We start from the raw sequence: 19,790 nt of genomic DNA on the forward strand, positions 1-19,790 counted from the left end.
GGATGTGCATACTGCATCGTAGTGCTAAGAAAGCAACCATGTTTATGCAAATTTCATAAATCTCATAAACTTAATACCTAGAGTACAGCAATATCCTTTTTGTAGTACATATATAAAGAAGAGATTTTCTGGACAAGGATAGGTCATCATCAATAGCTGATCAACTAATGTCCACCACTTGGGACCCTGGCAAATCAGCTTATTGAGTGCCCACTGTCAGGCCCACAACACACAGGTTATGGAGCAGACCCCTTTGTAGTGGCCAATCCTGGTAATTGCAGGCACAGCTCTCATTAAAATCAATAGCAACTGGGCCTGCATTATCCAGCATTGGCTACTACATACGCGTCAGATCAAGCTGCTTTTGCTCCATACCCTGTGTGTTGCGGGGCTGAAACAGAGCGCCCGATCATTTGATCGGTTGGGGTCCCAAGCAGTGAACCACAACCAATCATCTAGAATCATAGACTGATAGAGTTGGAAGGGACCTAAAGGGTCATCTGGTCCAAACCTCTGGTCAGTGCAAGAGGTTGACCTACTACTGATGACCTATCCTGAGGTTTAGTCATCAATGGTATTTGCCCGAAATACCCTGTAATGCTATAACATCTAGATCAACATCTTTCTTTACATAGTAGTTTTGTGGGTAAGTGCATAAAAGAATCAGTTATTCGATAAAGTTATAAAGACCAAATAGTTTCAGATCTAAGGCTTATCTCTACATATCATTTTAGTCCCATGGGGAGAAAAATATACAAAACAATGCTAACAGATGACCATTAATTGAATAGACATACCTTGTCCTATTTTCAGGAGCCATGATGTACCTATGTTACCACGACTATAGACAGAAGTGCATTTCTTGAGATACAGCACTTCATTAGTATGCAGGTGATCGTTGCCAGTGGCTGACAGGCAAGAGGGTATATTAGGACATTTCTGCTTCAGGTTAATATCGAGGACTTCTGATGGAGCATATCGCATATTTTGAGACCGGAAGCAGAACGTGTTGACACTTTTTACACCTTGTCAAAAATGATTTCATTATAATAACACATACTGCATCTCCATTAATCCCATTTGGAATGACAGCACATTCATTGGCCAGAGGTATTCTGAAATTCGCTTCCACTAGGAAGAGCACAGCTGGTCTCATTTTATGCTATAAAATCATGTCTCCGTCCTGACGATCAACGCTGAAGCCTTGTGAAACTATGTAATGTGCATTAATGTGTGTAATTGAGAGCAGAATTCCCTGCTTCTCCTTGATGTAATTAGCTGTGGCAGCCTCTCACCGCTTTAATCTGATGTATACGAGGGGCTGAAAGGTTTCGTTAAGATCGGGAAATTTACATTAATGGCAGTATTTTCCATTCATACATTAAGAAAATCCCCCACAGTCGCCGTCACTTCGGAACGCTGCGCCTTGGGTTTGGTGCTTATTATTCTGCAGCACAAACACTACAACTCGCTGCTACTTTAAGCAGTCACATCACATATAAGCTTATTTATTTACACATTTTCATAGAGAATATATGTATGTCTAGTTCTGAGTGTAATCCGCTCTCAAGAGAATAACAAAAAAAGACATTTGTCCCAGAGCTATACCCCCCCTCCCTCCTCGGAACAACGCAGCGAATAATGACATCTTCATTCTACTACGGCAGCTCTCCATATTCTCCATTTATATTCTTTTAAAGCAAGAGAACCTAATATGCTGCAGACCTCTAACAACACTTTCCAGTTCTTTAGATATCTCTATTCTTTGTTTAGTATCGATTTCAGAATGAATTTTGCCCAGTCCTGTTCTCAGATGAGAAGTGGATACAATTGTATCTAGTCTAGACTATTTTCTGTGGGCTAAACTGATACCGTGTTGAGGTACAAGTGGGACTTCGGCACTCAAAGTGCTCCACAATCGAACATATCGATCCTCGAGCCGTATATTTGTTTGATACTCTACTACTTGCTCGGCACTTGACCGTCATGCTGTGTACATACAAGAGACAACTCTTTATTGTGATGATGCTTTTGCTTCCAGGTGGAGCAATGGGTGAAAGAAAGAGGATAGTGCTCATCGTGTCACCCGAGAAACCTTCCAGAAGTACTAAAAGTGCCAAACATTAAGGACAACAATTGAATTAAGAAAGAACTTATTGCTGAGTATGAGAGTTGTGTATGTGTGTCGGCATTAGACATTCAGTATGGCATGGCTAAGTCAACAATTTAGACAATACTGAAACATAAAGTGGCTATTAAAGCAAAATGATATTGCGAAAGGAGTAAAAGTAATGCCAAAGCAAAGGTCTCAAATAGAGATGAGCGAGCATGCTCGGTTAAGGCAATTACTCTAGCGAGCATCGCTTTTTTCGAGTAACTGCGAGAGAGAGATCACTCTCACCCCCCCCCCTCCCCCCCACACCCCCCCCAAATCTTTTCGAAAAAAGCGATGCTCGCTCAAGTAATTGCCTTAACCAAGCATGCTCGCTCATTGCTAGTCTCAAATAATGAAAGATATGGAGAAGTTCTTATTAGAGTGGTAAATGAAAAACAGATAGCTGGTGGTAGTGTTTCAGAGGCCTTGATCAGCCTGAAGGCATTGCAACTGTATGCAAGTCTTGATAATTACACCCCTGGTATGAGGGCTAAGGCTGAAGTATTCAAGGCCAGTGGAATTTATAGCATGGTTAGGCATGGTGAGGCTGCAAGTGCCAACAAAAAAAAGCTGCAAAAGAGTTTGCTTCAGAACTTAAAGCATATGTAGATGCTGCAGGGTTCATTCCGCAGCGAGTTTTCAATTGTGACGAGACAGGCCTATTTAGGAAAAAATGCTAAATGGGACCTTCAGCACACAAGAGGAAAAAAAGTTGACCAGTGCACAAGCCAATGCAGGATAAACTAACTCTTCTGTTGTGTGGAAATGCATGTGGAAACTTTAAAGTAATGTCATTGCTTGTCTACCCCAGCAAACCCCCTCAAACTTTTAAGAGTACAAATGTAATGAAGGGCAGGATAATGTAATGTGTAGGGCAAATAATAAAGAATGGGTAACCCGACAATTTTTTTGCGCCACTGAGAACTAGCAGGTGATATCAAAGTTTAAGAAACTCTACGCAAAAAACTCTTTTTCAGAGGTGCTTTGAAGTAATTCCTGATGCTTAGCTGACCCTCCAAGAGTTTTGGATGGAGTGTTTTGACATTCTCTATTGCATGTTTCATAGTCTAGGCTTGGGATGTAGTCACCTACTGGATAATGAACTCTGTTTGGAGCAAATTGTGACCGGATGCTAAAGCAGTAGTGGAGAGGGACATTAAAGGATTTGAGGATAAAACTGAGCCTGTAGTCAAGGAGACTGTGTCCCTAGGCAAGTCTATGGGCTTTGAGGTCAATGCTAATGATAATGAGAAGTTGGTGGAAGAACATCAAGACGAGCTTATGACAGAAGAACTGCAAGACGTGGAGAAAAAACAGCAAGAGATGGCAGCACAATAATCTGCAAGTGAGGAGGAAGAGGAGTAGAGATGAGCGAGCATACTCGCTAAGGGCAATTACTCGATCGAGCATTGCCCTTAGCGAGTACCAGCCCGCTCAAGAGAAAAGGTTCGGCTGCCCGTGGCGGGCAGGGAGCGGCGGGGGAGAGCAGGGAGGAACGGAGGGGAGATCTCTCTCTCCCTCTCTCCCCCCCCGCTCCCACCTGCTCACTGCCACAACTTACCTCTCACCGGCAGCCGAACCTTTTCTTCTGAGCGGGGAAATACTCGCTAAGGACAATGCTCGATCGAGTAATTGTCCTTAGCGAGTATGCTCGCTCATCTCTGAAGAGGAGTAAAGTGAAGAACGTTCCACTTCAGTAATAAAAGAAATATGTGCCATATGGTCAGAAATGCTAAACTTTTTCAAAAAGTATCACCCTGACAGAATTGGAACAGACCATATTTTTGAACTTAGTGAATGACCATATCGTATCCCACTTTAGAATAATCTTCAAGAAAAAACACATTTTCATTGAGAGTTTTTTTGTGAGACGGTTATCCATATGGTTGAAGAATATCAAGCAGATAGGACTCCAGTAGGTGCCTTCAGTCACTATGGAAGGTGACATCCCTTCCACACAATAACCGCCTCCTTCCTCACTACCATTCACTCAAGTCACCCGTTCTCCTTAAAAAAGGCCAGGTGATGTTTTGGTCTTGTATCCTTTTACATATGTTGTATAGTATAATACTGTACTGAGTAATACAGTGAAGTACAAGGCTAGCTATTAAATACATTTACATTATTTCTTATGGGAAGAAAGCCTTCCAGAAAAATTGTGGTCGAGTGCTGAAGTACTACTGCATCCATAAGTATGACCCTGCTGGAATACAACATGATCACTGCTGATGGAAACTTGACATTAAAATCTCTTAATGCTCCAGTTGCTGACAAGAGAAACTTCTTATATTGTCTTCCCTTTTATTCTTCTTTCAAGTCTCACATCTGACGTCTCTTTGTAGCCAACCCACATTGAGAGTACTGTGCTTACTTTAAAGGTGCGGTACCAAGTTTTAAACTTATCTATTATGCATAGGCGATAAAGGTCTGATCATTGGGTTTCTGACCACTAGGACCCCCCACAAATCACAAGAACTAGGGTCCTGTGTCCCCTCATATGAATGAAATGGTGGCTGAGCATGTGCGCTGCTTCCTTTTGAACTCTGTATTGCTGAAAAGAAGCCAAGTACAGCACTAGGTCATGACGATGCTGACACCAAGGGGGAATGGGCGTATGCATGGGTCCAGGGTGTCTATCATCTCAGTCAGCCTATCAGGGGCTCACTGGGGGTATTTCTTTTGATTCCTCTTTAAAGAGAATTCCAATAATACATTTGCATATTGATCCTATTCAGTGGTTAAGTGTGTTTGCTTAAGTGCTTTTGAGCATTTCTTTTTGTACCTTCCTTTGGACTTCGGATTACAATTGTCTGTTTTTGCCTCTGGAACTAACTACTGTTGCTCTCAGATTCGGACATCAGCATCTTTGTTTGTCTAATGTATCTCACATATTTCCTCTCCTCTATACTACACCTGTAGAAAATCAATTCAGATTTCTGTCATGGGGTCGCCCTTTTCAGGGCGGGTGCTCCACTTTATTGTCAGGTCCATTCAGGGCTGATCTAGGGAAAGATACTAGGCTTTAACTCTGTTTCTACCACCATCAGTTGTCTTGTCTCACATGTCTAGTGATGCAGAAACCCTCTGTGTTTTACACATTATTGAGCCCATCCCTGTCCTTTGTCTCTGAATCTGTTGGTTAATAGGCCTGGATGGACATGACATATTTTCTCTGGAAGACCCATAAGGATGAAAGAAGTGTCAGCATACATTTTCAACCACTGCTCCATTCATCTGAGGGGGGTATAGGAACCCCTTTCTTGTGATCAGGAAGCAGGGGGCCCACTTCTTGTGATTAGTGGGCATCCAAGAGGTTGGATCTCCAATGATAAGACACTTATCTTCTATCATGTGGATAGGAGTGAGGTGTAAAACTTGGTACGACCTTTTTAAAAGTAAAGATACAACATACACACATTTGCTAGCGGTTGATTTGCCATATGATATAATATTATATGATCATTTCCACTTGGCAGATGGTAAAATGAATGAAATTAGAATCCAAACTAATTTGGGTATGTTTATGAGTCAAGTTTATAAAGCTGTGATCAAGATATGAACAGCTCTGTTGAGAATTGCCCTTTGTGTTTTCTATATCATATGTAAAGCTTTGATAGTATGCAAGAAATTACAAAAAACCTGTTACAATGTAATAATTGTATCCAATTCTAAAGATGAAGCTGCTGCACATTCAGTGATACGTCGGGATAGCTTCCAATGCTGGACTATTTATGTTCACTACACTTCTTGCCTTCCCTATCATGTTCAATGCATTATTAATGTCACACTTCTTCTAGTTATTAGATTATTATTGCCGGAGGACAAACACGAATGCCTCAATATGCTGTTAATACATCCTAACGTCTCACCCACCAAGGATATTTTCCTCTGCTTTAAAGCACAAAGCAAAGTCAATATTTCGCATTGCTGTATGACAATACCGCTCACCTTTTACAGGTTTTAAACCCGTTTGCTTTGGGTGGTGCCATATAATATTGAGAGCCACACGACAGGGTGCAACGTCCGTCTTCAAAGAATATTTCTTTTGCGCAATTTATACAATTATCTATTCCAGGACCTAGATGAATAACATATAAACATCATATATGTATTAAAATACAGTGTTATTACCTAGTTTATCTACGTATAACACATGGATTTGGTAAAAGTTCAAAATGGACTACTACATACATGCGAGAGAGGCAATATTAGACTGGTTTCATATCTGCGTTGGAACTGCCGTCCGGAGCTTCTATCACGGATGCGGCAGCCCTTTTTCTTCCATCCAAATGGTGATTGGAAGGTGAGCGGACCCCATTATAGTCACTGAGGTCCGCCCGCCGCTGTTCGGTTGCAGGAATTCGCCTTTCCTGCTCCCTGAACGAAGAAGGAAAGCGGCATCCCCAGCGCAGATGCAAAACCACCCTTACTGACAGCTTAAGAAGCATATATCAGGATTACATGCTGGGGCCTTTAGTGCATAAGGGTCATGTTTATGATGTGCTAATCTGAGGGTATATTATATAACAGTGTAGCCACAGCGGTGTAGAGTTAATGAGGGCCATTCTCCTTTAGGATCTATTAGCCCAAGATGGTACATAGGAGAACATCAGCACTATAAGAGGACATTGTGGGGGGACTAAAACTTATCACAATACACAATCATGTATATAGAGTGATCTCACTTTACAAATGGGAACTTGTTCCTTATATTGTACCTAATTGCTATACAGTATCACATACAAAGAAATACAATGCTGTTCTGTTAGCCGTTAGTGTAGCGAAACCCTAAAGCTTCAAGCTAAGCCCCCGAGACAATTACTGCCAACGGCATTTCTGGACCACCGCGAGCTAGGCTGAAGGAATTTTATTCTATAGCTGTGAGTACGTGATATACCAATGAGAAAGATGCTATTGGAGTTCTATTATATGTTAGCGTTTTTAGTTTCTGCAAGAAAACATGGATTTTGCATTTTTTAATCAATGTTAAGCAATCTTAGTGACTTCAGATGCGTTTTTAACAATACATCTATTTGTATATGCATTTTTTCGCATTTTTGATGCATACAAAAACAGTAATGCATAATAGCACCCTGTAGGAATGCAGTGCCAGAAATGGCCTCTAGGGGATATGAGAACACGCTTTTAGAGAAAATATCCAGCAAAGAAAGGATCTAGTCTGCTAATTAATCAGGAGACACTTGTATGGATGTTTCTGGGGGAGAGGAACCTCTAGACTGGCTGTGCTCGGGGTCCATTAGTGTCCATTGGGAGAACCAGCAGTCTGTCAAGGGTGGATGGTCCTTAGACTGGCACCCTGGATGGGCATGAGGTGATGGACTTTAGTTATGCCAAGGCATTAGGCCTGTTGGTTAGTCAGGTCCAAAGCCTATGTTATGTAGGGGCCAGACCTCCAAGGACTTGTATGCATTCATGTATACTAACAACAGTATGAAGATTGTGTTATAATTGCTGATGATTTACCAGAATAAAGGACAGATTTACTACGTTTTTACTAAACTTCTGGCCTGGATGTGGTTTACTGGTATCCGATCATCCATCTGGTGGAGGAAAGGTGCCGATCCAATGAGCTAACAACCCCTAAGTAGTCACAACCCTTACAGATATTACATAGAAGGGAGATTACATGCAAATGTTGATGGGCTACAAATGTGGATTTAGGCCCTTACTACAGGCGCCAGCCATTTTTTTTACCATTTATTATATAATAATTGTCAGTCGAGAGTTTATTTTATTTTTCTTTCTTTCCTTCCTTTATATATAATGTAGCTAAATTGAGAAAATGGGAATTGTTCCCTGATTTAACAAGCAATATAATTTGGCCTGGACAAATCCATATGTTGAACATACACATGGGAATATATTGTGTATATACACATTGTATAAATGAGATAAAACACAGTGGTGGTAAATAACTGAAAGTGTTATATATCCAGTAACACATTTTCCCACCCAGAGACATACTTCACCTGAGCAAGTGGCGCAGGACCGGTGACACGGTTCACACTCCTTCTTCACATTGCTGAAGTACTTTCCATCATCGCAGCTGATGAGGCATCGGGTTCCCTGCAAACTACAGAAAGAAAAGCTGTAAAGGATAGATCACAGCAACGCAAACCTATTCCTTCAAGAGAAAGCTGCGGTGACGAGGGGAGAAGCCCCGAGGACAATCCTACCAGAGGGTTAGCAGAATGTTTAACCCTAGCCATTAATAGTCTACTATTGGGCATATTATCCAGTCCAATAAAGTAGCAATACGCTAATTTCTACTTGCCTTCCATCAGTTTCTTCTGTCTATGGTCTTATTTACTCCATGGGTTCTTGCACATCATAAAAGAGACATTCGGCCATTATTACAGATGTCACAATTTGTTCTGTCATTCAATAAACATCCGCTGCCTGTCCAGGATTTAATGCCTGGACCAGCAACCATCAATCAGACAATCCTGATAAATTATCAAGAAAGGGGGGACAAATTACAATATCAATCACTTACATACTCAATACTATAGTTGTGATAACACCGAGACATATTCACATCCAATACTTGTCTCATTTATCTTCTTAGCTCCATAATCCCTCATCAGCAATGGAAGGATAACATGGCAGTCAATTCACTTACACTAATTATGTGAAGGACTCATTACACCAACTATCGATGAAATGCTGATAGAATGTATTAGAACTAGAAAATTGCATTTTACATGGCTGATCTCTAAAATAAACACTGAATAATCACTGTCTTAGGAGCAGCTAGCACATGAGATCTTGTGATCAGCATCTCGGTACCATGTGATGGTCACGTCACGATCTGCTCTTAGATAATGTGCTGAACTCTCCTCTGCTTGGCAGACTTTGTCAGTCGTGGGTAAACATGGTGACTTGAGTAACTTTGACCACAGGCTGATTGTTGGTGCCCAGACGTATGGTGCCAGTTAGAGATGAGCGAACACCAAAATGTTCGGGTGTTCGTTATTCGGAACGAACTTCCCGTGATGCTCGAGGGTTCGTTTCGAACAACGAACCCCATTGAAGTCAATGGGCGACCAGAACATTTTTGTATTTCGCCGATGCTCGCTAAGGTTTTCATGTGTGAAAATCTGGGCAATTCAGGAAAGTGATGGGAATGACACAGTGACGGATAGGGCAGGCGAGGGGCTACGTGTTGGGCTGCATCTCAAGTTCACAGGTCCCACTATTAAGCCACAATACCGGCAAGAGTGGGCCCCCCCCCCTCCCAACAACTTTTACTTCTGAAAAGCCCTCATTAGCATGGCATACCTTTGCTAAGCACCACACTACCTCCAACAAAGCACAATCACTGCCTGCATGACACTCCACTGACACTTCTCCTGGGTTACATGCTGCCCAACCGCCCCCCCTCCCCCCCCCACAGCGCACACCAAAGTGTCCCTGGGCAGCCTTCAGCTGCCCTCATGCCACACCACGCTCATGTCTATTTAGAATTGCGTCTGCCATGACGAGGGACCGCAGGCACACACTGCAGAGGTTGGCACGGCTAGGCAGCGACCCTCTTTAAAAGTGGCGGAGCGATAGCCCACAATGCTGTACAGAAGCAATGAGAAATAGAATCCTGTGCCACCGCCATCAGAAGCTGCACACGTGGGCATAGCAATGGGGAACCTATGTGCCACACACTATTCATTCTGTCAAGGTGTCTGCATGCCCCAGTCAGACCGGGCTTTTTAATTCATAGACACAGGCAGGTACAACTCCCTATTGTGAAGTCCCTGTCGACCCACAGCATGGGTGGCTCCCTGGAACCCACCGGCGGTACACAGAAATATCCCATTGCATTGCCCAACAGAGCTGAGGTAGTAATGTTGTGCTTAACCCTTTCCAATCCAATTTGTATATGGTTTTCCTAGGGGGCTTACTCTTTTTCTGCTGTTATACAACGGCGCTATATGCTGGCTAAAGCCAGTACTGCATGAGCTGACACGTAGGATAGGCTCCGACAGCAGAGAGGCTGGCAATATACAGTAAGAGAACCCCGGCGGACGTCTACCAACAACGGAGCTGTACAGCCTTAAACCCTAATGTCTTCACAGGTCACACAGTGGACTGGAAAGGGTTAATGCAGGTGGGTTTCGGCCCACACTGCATGCCCCAGTCAGACTGGGGTTCTTTACAAGTGGACACATGTAGGTTAAACTCCCTGTGGACCCACTGCCTGGGTGGGTGCCAGGAAGCCACCGGCGGTACATAGAAATATCCCATTGCATTGCCCAACACAGCTGAGGTAGTAATGTCGTGCGTAATACAGGTGGGCTTCGGCCCACACTGCATGCCCCAGTCAGACTGGGGTTCTTTAGAAGTGTACAGATGTATTAAAAACTCCGTGTGCACCTACAGCATGGGTGGCTCCCTGGAACCCACCGGCGGTACACAGAAATATCCCATTGCATTGCCCAACACAGCTGAGGTAACGTCAGCTGTAATGCAGGTGGGCTAAAAATTAATTTGATTACACTGTAGGCGAGGGCCCACAAATTTGCTGTATCAACAGTACTAATGTACATCCCAAAAATTGGCCATGGCCAGCCAAGAGGGCAGGTGAAACCCATTAATCGCTTTGGTTAATGTGGCTTAAGTGGTAACTAGGCCTGGAGGCAGCCCAGTGTAACGAAAAATTGGTTCAAGTTAAAGTTCCAATGCTTTTAAGCGCATTGAAACTTATAAAAATTGTTCTGAAAAATTATTTGAGTGAGCCTTGTGGCCCTAAGAAAAATTGCCCGTTCAGCGTGATTACGTGAGGTTTCAGGAGGAGGAGCAGGAGGAGGAGGAGGAGGAATATTAGACACAGATTGATGAAGCAGAAATGTCCCCGTTTTGGATGGTGAGAGAGAACGTAGCTTCCATCCGCGGGTGCAGCCTACGTATTGCTTACGTATCGCTGCTGTCCGCTGGTGGAGAACAGAAGTCTGGGGAAATCCAGCCTTTGTTCATCTTGATGAGTGTTAGCCTGTCGGCACTGTCGGTTGACAAGCGGCTACGCTTATCTGTGATGATTCCCCCAGCCGCACTAAACACCCTCTCCGACAACACGCTAGCCGCAGGACAAGCAAGCACCTCCAGGGCATACAGCGCTAGTTCAGGCCACATGTCCAGCTTCGACACCCAGTAGTTGTAGGGGGCAGAGGCGTCACCAAGGATGGTCGTGCGATCCGCTACGTACTCCCTCACCATCCTTTTACAGTGCTCCCGCCGACTCAGCCGTGACTGGGGAGCGGTGACACAGTCTTGGTGGGGAGCCATAATGCTGGCCAGGCCCTTAAAGACTGTTGCACTGCCTGGGATGTACATGCTGCTCGATCTACGCACATCCCCTGCTACCTTGCCCTCGGTACTGCGCCTTCTGCCACTAGCGCTGTCGGCTGGGAATTTTACCATCAGCTTGTCCGCAAGGGTCCTGTGGTATAGCAACACTCTCGAACCCCTTTCCTCTTCGGGAATCAGAGTGGGCAGGTTCTCCTTATACCGTGGATCGAGCAGTGTGTACACCCAGTAATCCGTAGTGGCCAGAATGCGTGCAACGCGAGGGTCACGAGAAAGGCATCCTAACATGAAGTCAGCCATGTGTGCCAGGGTACCTGTACGCAACACATGGCTGTCTTCACTAGGAAGATCACTTTCAGGATCCTCCTCCTCCTCCTCCTCCTCCTCCTCCTCAGGCCATACACGCTGAAAGGATGACAGGCAATCAGCCGGTGTACCGTCAGCAGCGGCCCAAGCTGTCTCTTCCCCCTCCTCCTCATCCTCCTCATGCTCCTCCTCCTCCTCCTGTACGCGCTGAGAAATAGACAGGAGGGTGCCCTGACTATCCAGCGGCATACTGTCTTCCCCCGCCCCCGTTTCCGAGCGCAAAGCAGCTGCCTTTATGGTTTGCAGGGAATTTCTCAAGATGCATAGCAGAGGAATGGTGACGCTAATGATTGTAGCATCGCCGCTCACCACCTGGGTAGACTCCTCAAAATTACCAAGGACATGGCAGATGTCTGCCAACCAGGCCCACTCTTCTGAAAGGAATTGAGGAGGCTGACTCCCAGTGCGCCGCCCATGTTGGAGTTGGTATTCGACTATAGCTCTCCGTTGTTCATAGAGCCTGGCCAACATGTGGAGCGTAGAGTTCCACCGTGTGGGCACGTCGCACAGCAGTCGGTGCACTGGCAGCTTAAAGTGATGTTGCAGGGTGCGCAGGGTGGCAGCGTCCGTGTGGGACTTGCGGAAATGTGCGCAGAGCCGGCGCGCCTTTACGAGCAGGTCTGACAAGCGTGGGTAGCTTTTCAGAAAGCGCTGAACCACCAAATTAAAGACGTGGGCCAGGCATGGCACGTGCGTGAGGCTGCCAAGCTGCAGAGCCGCCACCAGGTTATGCCCGTTGTCACACACGACCATGCCCGGTTGGAGGCTCAGCGGCGCAAGCCAGCGGTCGGTCTGCTGTGTCAGACCCTGCAGCAGTTCGTGGGCCGTGTGCCTCTTATCGCCTAAGCTGAGTAGTTTCAGCACGGCCTGCTGACGCTTGCCCACCGCTGTGCTGCCACACCGCGCGACACCGACTGCTGGCGACATGCTGCTGCTAACACATCTTGATTGCGAGACAGAGGAGGAGGAGGAGGAGGAGGAGGGTGCTTTAGTGGAGGAAGCATACACCTCCGCAGATACCACCACCGAGCTGGGGCCCGCAATTCTGGGGGTGGGTAGGACGTGAGCGGTCCCAGGCTCTGACTCTGTCCCAGCCTCCACTAAATTCACCCAATGTGCCGTCAGGGAGATGCAGTGGCCCTGCCCGCCTGTGCTTGTCCACGTGTCCGTAGTTAAGTGGACCGTGGCAGTAACCGCGTTGGTGAGGGCGCGCACAATGTTGCGGGAGACGTGGTCGTGCAGGGCTGGGACGGCACATCGGGAAAAGTAGTGGCGACTGGGAACTGAGTAGCGCGGGGCCGCCGCCTCCATGATACTTTTGAAGGACTCAGTTTCCACAACCCTATACGGCAGCATCTCAAGGCTGATGAATTTTGCTATGCGGACGGTTAACGTTTGAGCGTGCGGGTGTGTGGCGGCGTACTTGCGCTTGTGCTCGAACACTTGCGCAAGCGACGGCTGAACGGTGCGCTGAACTACACTGCTGGATGGGGCCGAGGACAGCGGAGATGAGGGTGTGGGTGCAGGCCATGAGGCGGTAGTGCCTGTGTCCTGAGAGGGGGGTTGCATCTCAGTGGCAGGTTGGGGCACAGGGGGAGAGGCAGGGGTGCAAACCGGAGGCGGTGAACGGCCTTCGTCCCACCTTGTGGGGTGCTTGGCCATCATATGTCTGCGCATGGTGGTGGTGGTGAGGCTGTTGGTGTTGGCTCCCCGGCTGAGCTTTGCGCAACAAAGGTTGCACACCACTGTTCGTCGGTCGTCAGGCGTCTCTGTGAAAAACTGCCAGACCTTAGAGCACCTCGGCCTCTGCAGGGTGGCATGGCGCGAGGGGGCGCTTTGGGAAACACTTGGTGGATTATTCGGTCTGGCCCTGCCTCTACCCCTGGACACCGCACTGCCTCTTGCAACCTGCCCTGCTGATGCCCTTGACTCCCCCTCTGAAGACCTGTCCTCCTGAGTAAGCGTTGCACACCAGGTGGGGTCAGTCACCTCATCGTCCTGCTGCTCTTCCTCTGAATCCTCTGTGCGCTGCTCCCTCGGACTTACTGCCCTTACTACTACCTCACTGCAAGACAACTGTGTCTGATCGTCATCATCCTCCTCACCCACAGAAAGTTGTTGAGACAGTTGGCGGAAGTCCCCAGCCTCTTCCCTCGGACCCCGGGAACTTTCGAATGGTTGGGCATCAGTGACGATAAACTCCTCTGGTGGGAGAGGAACCGCTGCTGCCCAATCTAAGCAGGGGCCCGAGAACAGTTCCTGGGAGTGTTCCCGCTCCTGAGCAGGTGTCATTGTAGTGGAGTGAGGAGGCTGGGAGGAAGGAGGAGCAGCAGACAGAGGATTCGGATTTGCAGCAGTGGACGGCGCAGAACTGCGTGTTGACGATAGGTTGCTCGAAGCACTTTCTGCCATCCAGGACAGGACCTGCTCACACTGCTCATTTTCTAATAACCGTCTCCCGCGTGGACCCATTAATTGGGCGATGAATGTGGGGACGCCAGAAACGTGCCTCTCTCCTAATCGCGCAGCAGTCGGCTGCGACACACCGGGATCAGGAGCTCGGGCTGTGCCCACACCCTGACTTGGCCCTCCGCGTCCTCGGCCGCGTCCATGTCCTCTAGGCCTACCCCTACCCCTCAGCATGCTGTATTACCAGTGATTTGATTTAACAGGCAGGAAATAAATTGGCGCAAGACTGCAGGCCAAATATAATTTTTGCCCTTTTGGGAAAACGAAAGGCCCCACTGCCTCTAGTGAATGAATAATCTAAGTTTAATAACTGTGCTGTGTCCCTGCTAATGTGTCACAGAACGTGAGGGTAGCAGAGTTATTATAACTCTGGCAGAGCAGGTATTTTTTTTCCCAATTAAGGAAAGCAAATGGCGAAGCCAGCAGTAAAGCGTAGCTGGGTGCGTATGATTTAGCAATGTTTTTCACGCAGCTCACACGTGTCCACAGGCGTTAGGACGGACAGAGGCTGGACAAATAGATTTGTTTTCAGTTTTTTCCCACCAAAAGGCAGCACTGCGTATATTCAATGAACATGAGAAGTGTAATAACTGTGCTGTGTCCCTGCTTATGTGTCACAGAACGTGAGGGTAGCAGAGTTATTATAACTCTGGCAGAGCAGGTATTTTTTTTCCCAATTAAGGAAAGCAAATGGCGAAGCCAGCAGTAAAGCGTAGCTGGGTGCGTATGATTTAGCAATGTTTTTCACGCAGCTCACACGTGTCCACAGGCGTTAGGACGGACAGAGGCTGGACAAATAGATTTGTTTTCATTTTTTTCCCACCAAAAGGCAGCACTGCGTATATTCAATGAACATGAGAAGTTTAATAACTGTGCTGTGTCCCTGCTTATGTGTCACAGAACGTGAGGGTAGCAGAGTTATTATAACTCTGGCAGAGCAGGTATTTTTTTTCCCAATTAAGGAAAGCAAATGGCGAAGCCAGCAGTAAAGCGTAGCTGGGTGCGTATGATTTAGCAATGTTTTTCACGCAGCTCACACGTGTCCACCGCCCGTAAGGACGGACAGAGGCTGGACAAATAGATTTGTTTTCACTTGTTTTTCCACCAAAAGGCAGCACTGCGTATATTCAATGAATAATAACTGTGTTGTGGCCCTGCCTATACAATTCTTTCCCTGCAGTATCAATGGAGGGTGGAATGCTCTGCAGAGGCGATTTTGAGAAGCCCAAAAAAAATGCAGCACAGCTAACAGCAGCCTGGACAGTACTGCACACGGATAAATATGGCCCTAGAAAGGACCGTTGAGGTTCTTGAAGGCTACACTCACTCCTAACACTCTCCCTGCCTATGCAGCACTTCTGTCCCTAATGCCAGGTGCAACGCTCTGCAGAGCCGATTTTGAGAAAAAAAAAAATCCCACTGCTAACAGCAGCCAACACACAGCTATCAGTGGCCCTAATAAGGACCTTTGGGGGGTCTTGAAGCCTACACTAACTACCAATTCTTTCCCTACAGCAGCTCCGGTACAAACAGCACTGTCCCTCATCTAACTCACACCGCATCTGAGGCGAGCCGCGGGAGGGGCCGACTTTTATATTAGGCGAACACCTGATCTCGCCAGCCACTCACAGCAGGGGGGTGGTATAGGGCTTAAACGTTGCAGGGGGAAGTTGTAATGCCTTCCCTGTCTTTCAATTGGCCAGAAAAGCGCGCTAACGTCTCAGGGAAGGAAGTGAAAATAACCAGAACACCGCATGGTGTTCGTTACGAATAACGAACATCCCGAACACCCTAATATTCGCACGAATATCAAGCTCGGACGAACGCGTTCGCTCATCTCTAGTGCCAGTATTTCTGAAGTAGTCACGCTTGTTGGCTGTTCCCAAACCACAGTGTCATGTGTACCAAAACTGGTTGAACCATGGACAGACATCTGACAGAAGATCACACAGCAGCAGACTATGTGTGGTTGATCCTAGAGGCGAGCATCTGGTGGCGTGTCTGGTAGCTTGACAACAAGCGGAACATCTAACCCAGAGGTACAACAGTGGGGAAGTTAGACAAAGTTCTACGATGACCATGCGGTATACCTCAAATCGACTGGGGTTCACTAGCCGAAGACTGATAAGGGTGCCCCTGATGACCCCGTGTAACCTCCAACAAAACCCGGCATGGGCATAGGAAAGATGTCAATGCACCTTGGATACATGGCAGAAGGTCATCTGCAGTGATGAGTCCCATTTCTTGCTGAACCATACAGATGTCTGGGTTCGCATTTGACGTTAACAGCATCAAGCTATCCCATAGGTGGTGGTGACATGATCAGGGGAGTATTTTCCTGGCATGGTCTAGAACTCTTGGTCATCATATCACAATCCTTGATCGGTAAGTGCTTCAGGGACCTGTTAGCTGACCATCTGCACCCATGTCTTCAGGAAGTCTTCCCCGACCACAGTGCCGTCTTTCAACAGGACACTGCTCAGTACTATTGAGCTCAGATCAGTAGGGAGTGGTTGACGGAACACAGCAATGAATTCTCCACACCGCCTTGGCCCAGACTGTAACCCCATAGAACATGTTTGGGACTTGCTGGAAAGGTTTGTGAGCTCTGCTCCCACTTATCCACAAAATGTGCACCAACTGATGGAGCTGGTGCAGCGGGCATGGGTCAAGTTGACTATGGTGGATGTTAGTTACCTTGTTAAATCTGTTCCCTGATGTCTGAAAGCTGTGATTGCTCAAAAACATGAAGCAACCTGGTATTGAGTAGGTGTTCCTAATGCAGTAATCATTCAGTGTATTATGCTTATTATCATTACTTTACTAAGTCTATGGCCGGCGTCAAACATTATTTGCTGCAAAATTCTTGGCGGGCATCCGCAAGGAGGATCTGCAACAAATACCATTGAGAGCATGCTATGTAAAATCACTTTTCCCATCACACTCGTGGAAATGAATTGCGATTTCCGTGAGCGGAGGAAAAATCTCAGCATGCTCTATTTTTGTGCAGATTCCTCAGCTTCTGATACCAGCTGGCTCCCAAAACCACCCGGAGCAGGGCAAGAGGTGAAGTAAACACAAATTCATTGAGCAAGCTCTCAGCCAAGCAGGGGTCAAAAGAACAGCTCACTGCTAATGATTAAAATCCCATGCATTTCGTACATTGTTTCCATATTTTTGTCCACCCCCAGCAGGTTAACCTTTGAGTCTACCAAGTTTTAAGAACAAATGGATCAACTACTTTGCACAACAATAGAGCGTCTTGAATCCAAGCCTCCCGGACTACAACACAGAAGCATCATAGACTCCGCTGACGCCCATTACATGTTACTAATCCAGCCAGAAGAACAAAGCACCCTGATAAAATATCTACTCGCTCCCTGCTTGATCTGTGCAAATCTCAGTGAGTAAAGAAGAATAAGGAGCTAAAATCTAATATTTATGAGAAGTTTCTGTTTTATTGACAGAATCTATATGACATTTAATGTAACAGCCTGAGCCAAAAGATCTTATGAGTCATCTGAGGTTGGGAATCATGCTCTCAGCAGCACATTGCATTAGTATTTCATCACTACCCAGAGTCTCTTTAAGCATTTATGTTACTATAGAAATTTCTCACCTCCTGCTTCACTGAGCTTTTTCATTCACTGCAAAAATTTTACGACAAAAAGAGTCAAACCCACTCAGGACCTCCAACACCACCGCCTGCTACACGGCTTTGATGTGCGGTCGTGTGGTTAGCTAAAGTAATTTATTGATTTCATACCTCAGGCCGGGTCTGCATTCTGTACAGTTGTCGGCGGACGTGCACGTCTTACAGTTCTCGTGGCATTTTCGGCACAGGTTTTTATCTGTAAAGGAAATTGTATCTTAGTCTGAAACATAATTAAGAAATGAACATTTTGACTGTTAACATACCGAAGTAGCCAAAGTTAACACAACTCTTATCATGTTACGATAACTTTCTGTCTCACAGTTTATCTGCCCCTTCAATAGGTTTATAATGGACTTTGTTGTGTTAAAGGGGTTGTCTCGCGCCGAAACGGGTTTTTTTTTTTTTTTCAATAGGCCCCCCGTTCGGCACGAGACAAACACAAGGGATGGGTTAAAAAAAAAAAGTTTAGTACTTACCCGAATCCCTGCTCTGCGGCGACTTCTTACTTACCTTACCAAGATGGCCGCCAGGATCTTCACCCACGATGCACCGCGGGTCTTCTCCCATGGTGCACCGTGGGCTCTGTGCGGTCCATTGCTGATTCCAGCCTCCTGATTGGCTGGAATCGGCACACGTGACGGGGCGGAGCTACGTGATGACGCGTAGAAGGGGCGGAGCCCGAACGCCGCTCGTGCCGAGACCCAAGAGAAGGGAGAAGACCCTTCTGCGCAAGCGCGTCTAATCGGGAGATTAGACGCTGAAATTAGACAGCACCATGGAGACAGGGACGCCAGCAACGGAGCAGGTAAGTGAATAACTTTTGTATGGCTCATATTTAATGCACGATGTATATTACAAAGTGCATTAATATGGCCATACAGAAGTGCTTACCCCCACTTGCTGCCGCGAGACAACCCCTTTAAGATAACAATAGCTTTTTAATGGCTTAAGAGAATATAGTCAAACCTCTAGTTTCGTTGGTAATCATTGAATGAATGAATGAAGAAGACAACAAAAGTAGAGGTTTGACTGCATAACTTGTTGCAGGAAGTTATCGCAGTCATATTAAATTTGGTTACATTCGCGCATTAAACATGTGGCATGTAACACCACAACATCAACGCTTAGGTCAGTATATGAAATCCTTGTATGAATTACATCCAGGCTGATGGCCTCTTAGGGAGGGAAAGCCATTTTGTTCTTTTAGGGCAGATCGGATCAAAAGAGGAATAGAAAGTAGTGATTTAACTCTCTTCTGCACTTTACCCCTCTTTCCTGCTTGAACTTGATTGACATATGTTTATACTTTAAAGGGCTCCACTCCTATGTGTTGGCATACCTTTTATCTACTGTATAGGAAAGCATAGAAATCAAATACAGAGGACTACCAAAAAAACCCAAACATATTGAGTTGTACGTTTTTTTGATTTTTTTGCAATTGCAGGCGATGGGTGACGAACCGCATGCCACTGTAAGGGTATCGCTAGATGGATGACAATCACTCTCCTGTGCTTTCACACTGGAGTGACAGTCATTTTGCGAATGGAAGCGGACCACGTCGGAGATCTCTTCTGGTCGCCCACCTCCATTCACTGTAAACAGGCAATCATTCAAAGATGAGCTACTGGCTGTTTACGAGTCAGAACTCACTCACTGGTCACTTCTTTCCATTGAGCTAAAGCGGCGCTACTAAAGAACGATTTCTTGTTCAGTCTCGTTGGGTCCCGCTTTTACGTAGGGCTACTATCAGTCGATATTGCTTGTTTGAGTGATATTTCGATCAGGCTGTGTTTGTCTGCTGTATGTAAATGAACATGTCCTGCA

The 19,790-nt window shown here is 46.2% G+C and overlaps 1 protein-coding gene across 3 annotated transcripts in view; it reads right to left on the bottom strand.

Moving 5' to 3' along the window:
* Positions 1–19,790, bottom strand: part of PCSK5 (proprotein convertase subtilisin/kexin type 5) — a 436,962-nt gene that overhangs the window by 152,636 nt on the left and 264,536 nt on the right. For all 3 annotated transcript variants that reach the window (XM_066604156.1, XM_066604155.1, XM_066604154.1), the window contains exons 17-19: positions 18,078–18,162; positions 8,146–8,249; positions 6,104–6,233 (exon numbers count right to left, since the gene is read on the bottom strand). In XM_066604156.1, the coding sequence (XP_066460253.1) occupies positions 6,104–6,233; positions 8,146–8,249; positions 18,078–18,162 (319 nt within the window). The remainder of the gene's footprint in view (positions 1–6,103; positions 6,234–8,145; positions 8,250–18,077; positions 18,163–19,790) is intronic.

Source organism: Eleutherodactylus coqui, chromosome 5 (genome assembly GCF_035609145.1).
Source record: "Eleutherodactylus coqui strain aEleCoq1 chromosome 5, aEleCoq1.hap1, whole genome shotgun sequence".
Classification (NCBI taxonomy): Eukaryota; Metazoa; Chordata; class Amphibia; order Anura; family Eleutherodactylidae; genus Eleutherodactylus; species Eleutherodactylus coqui.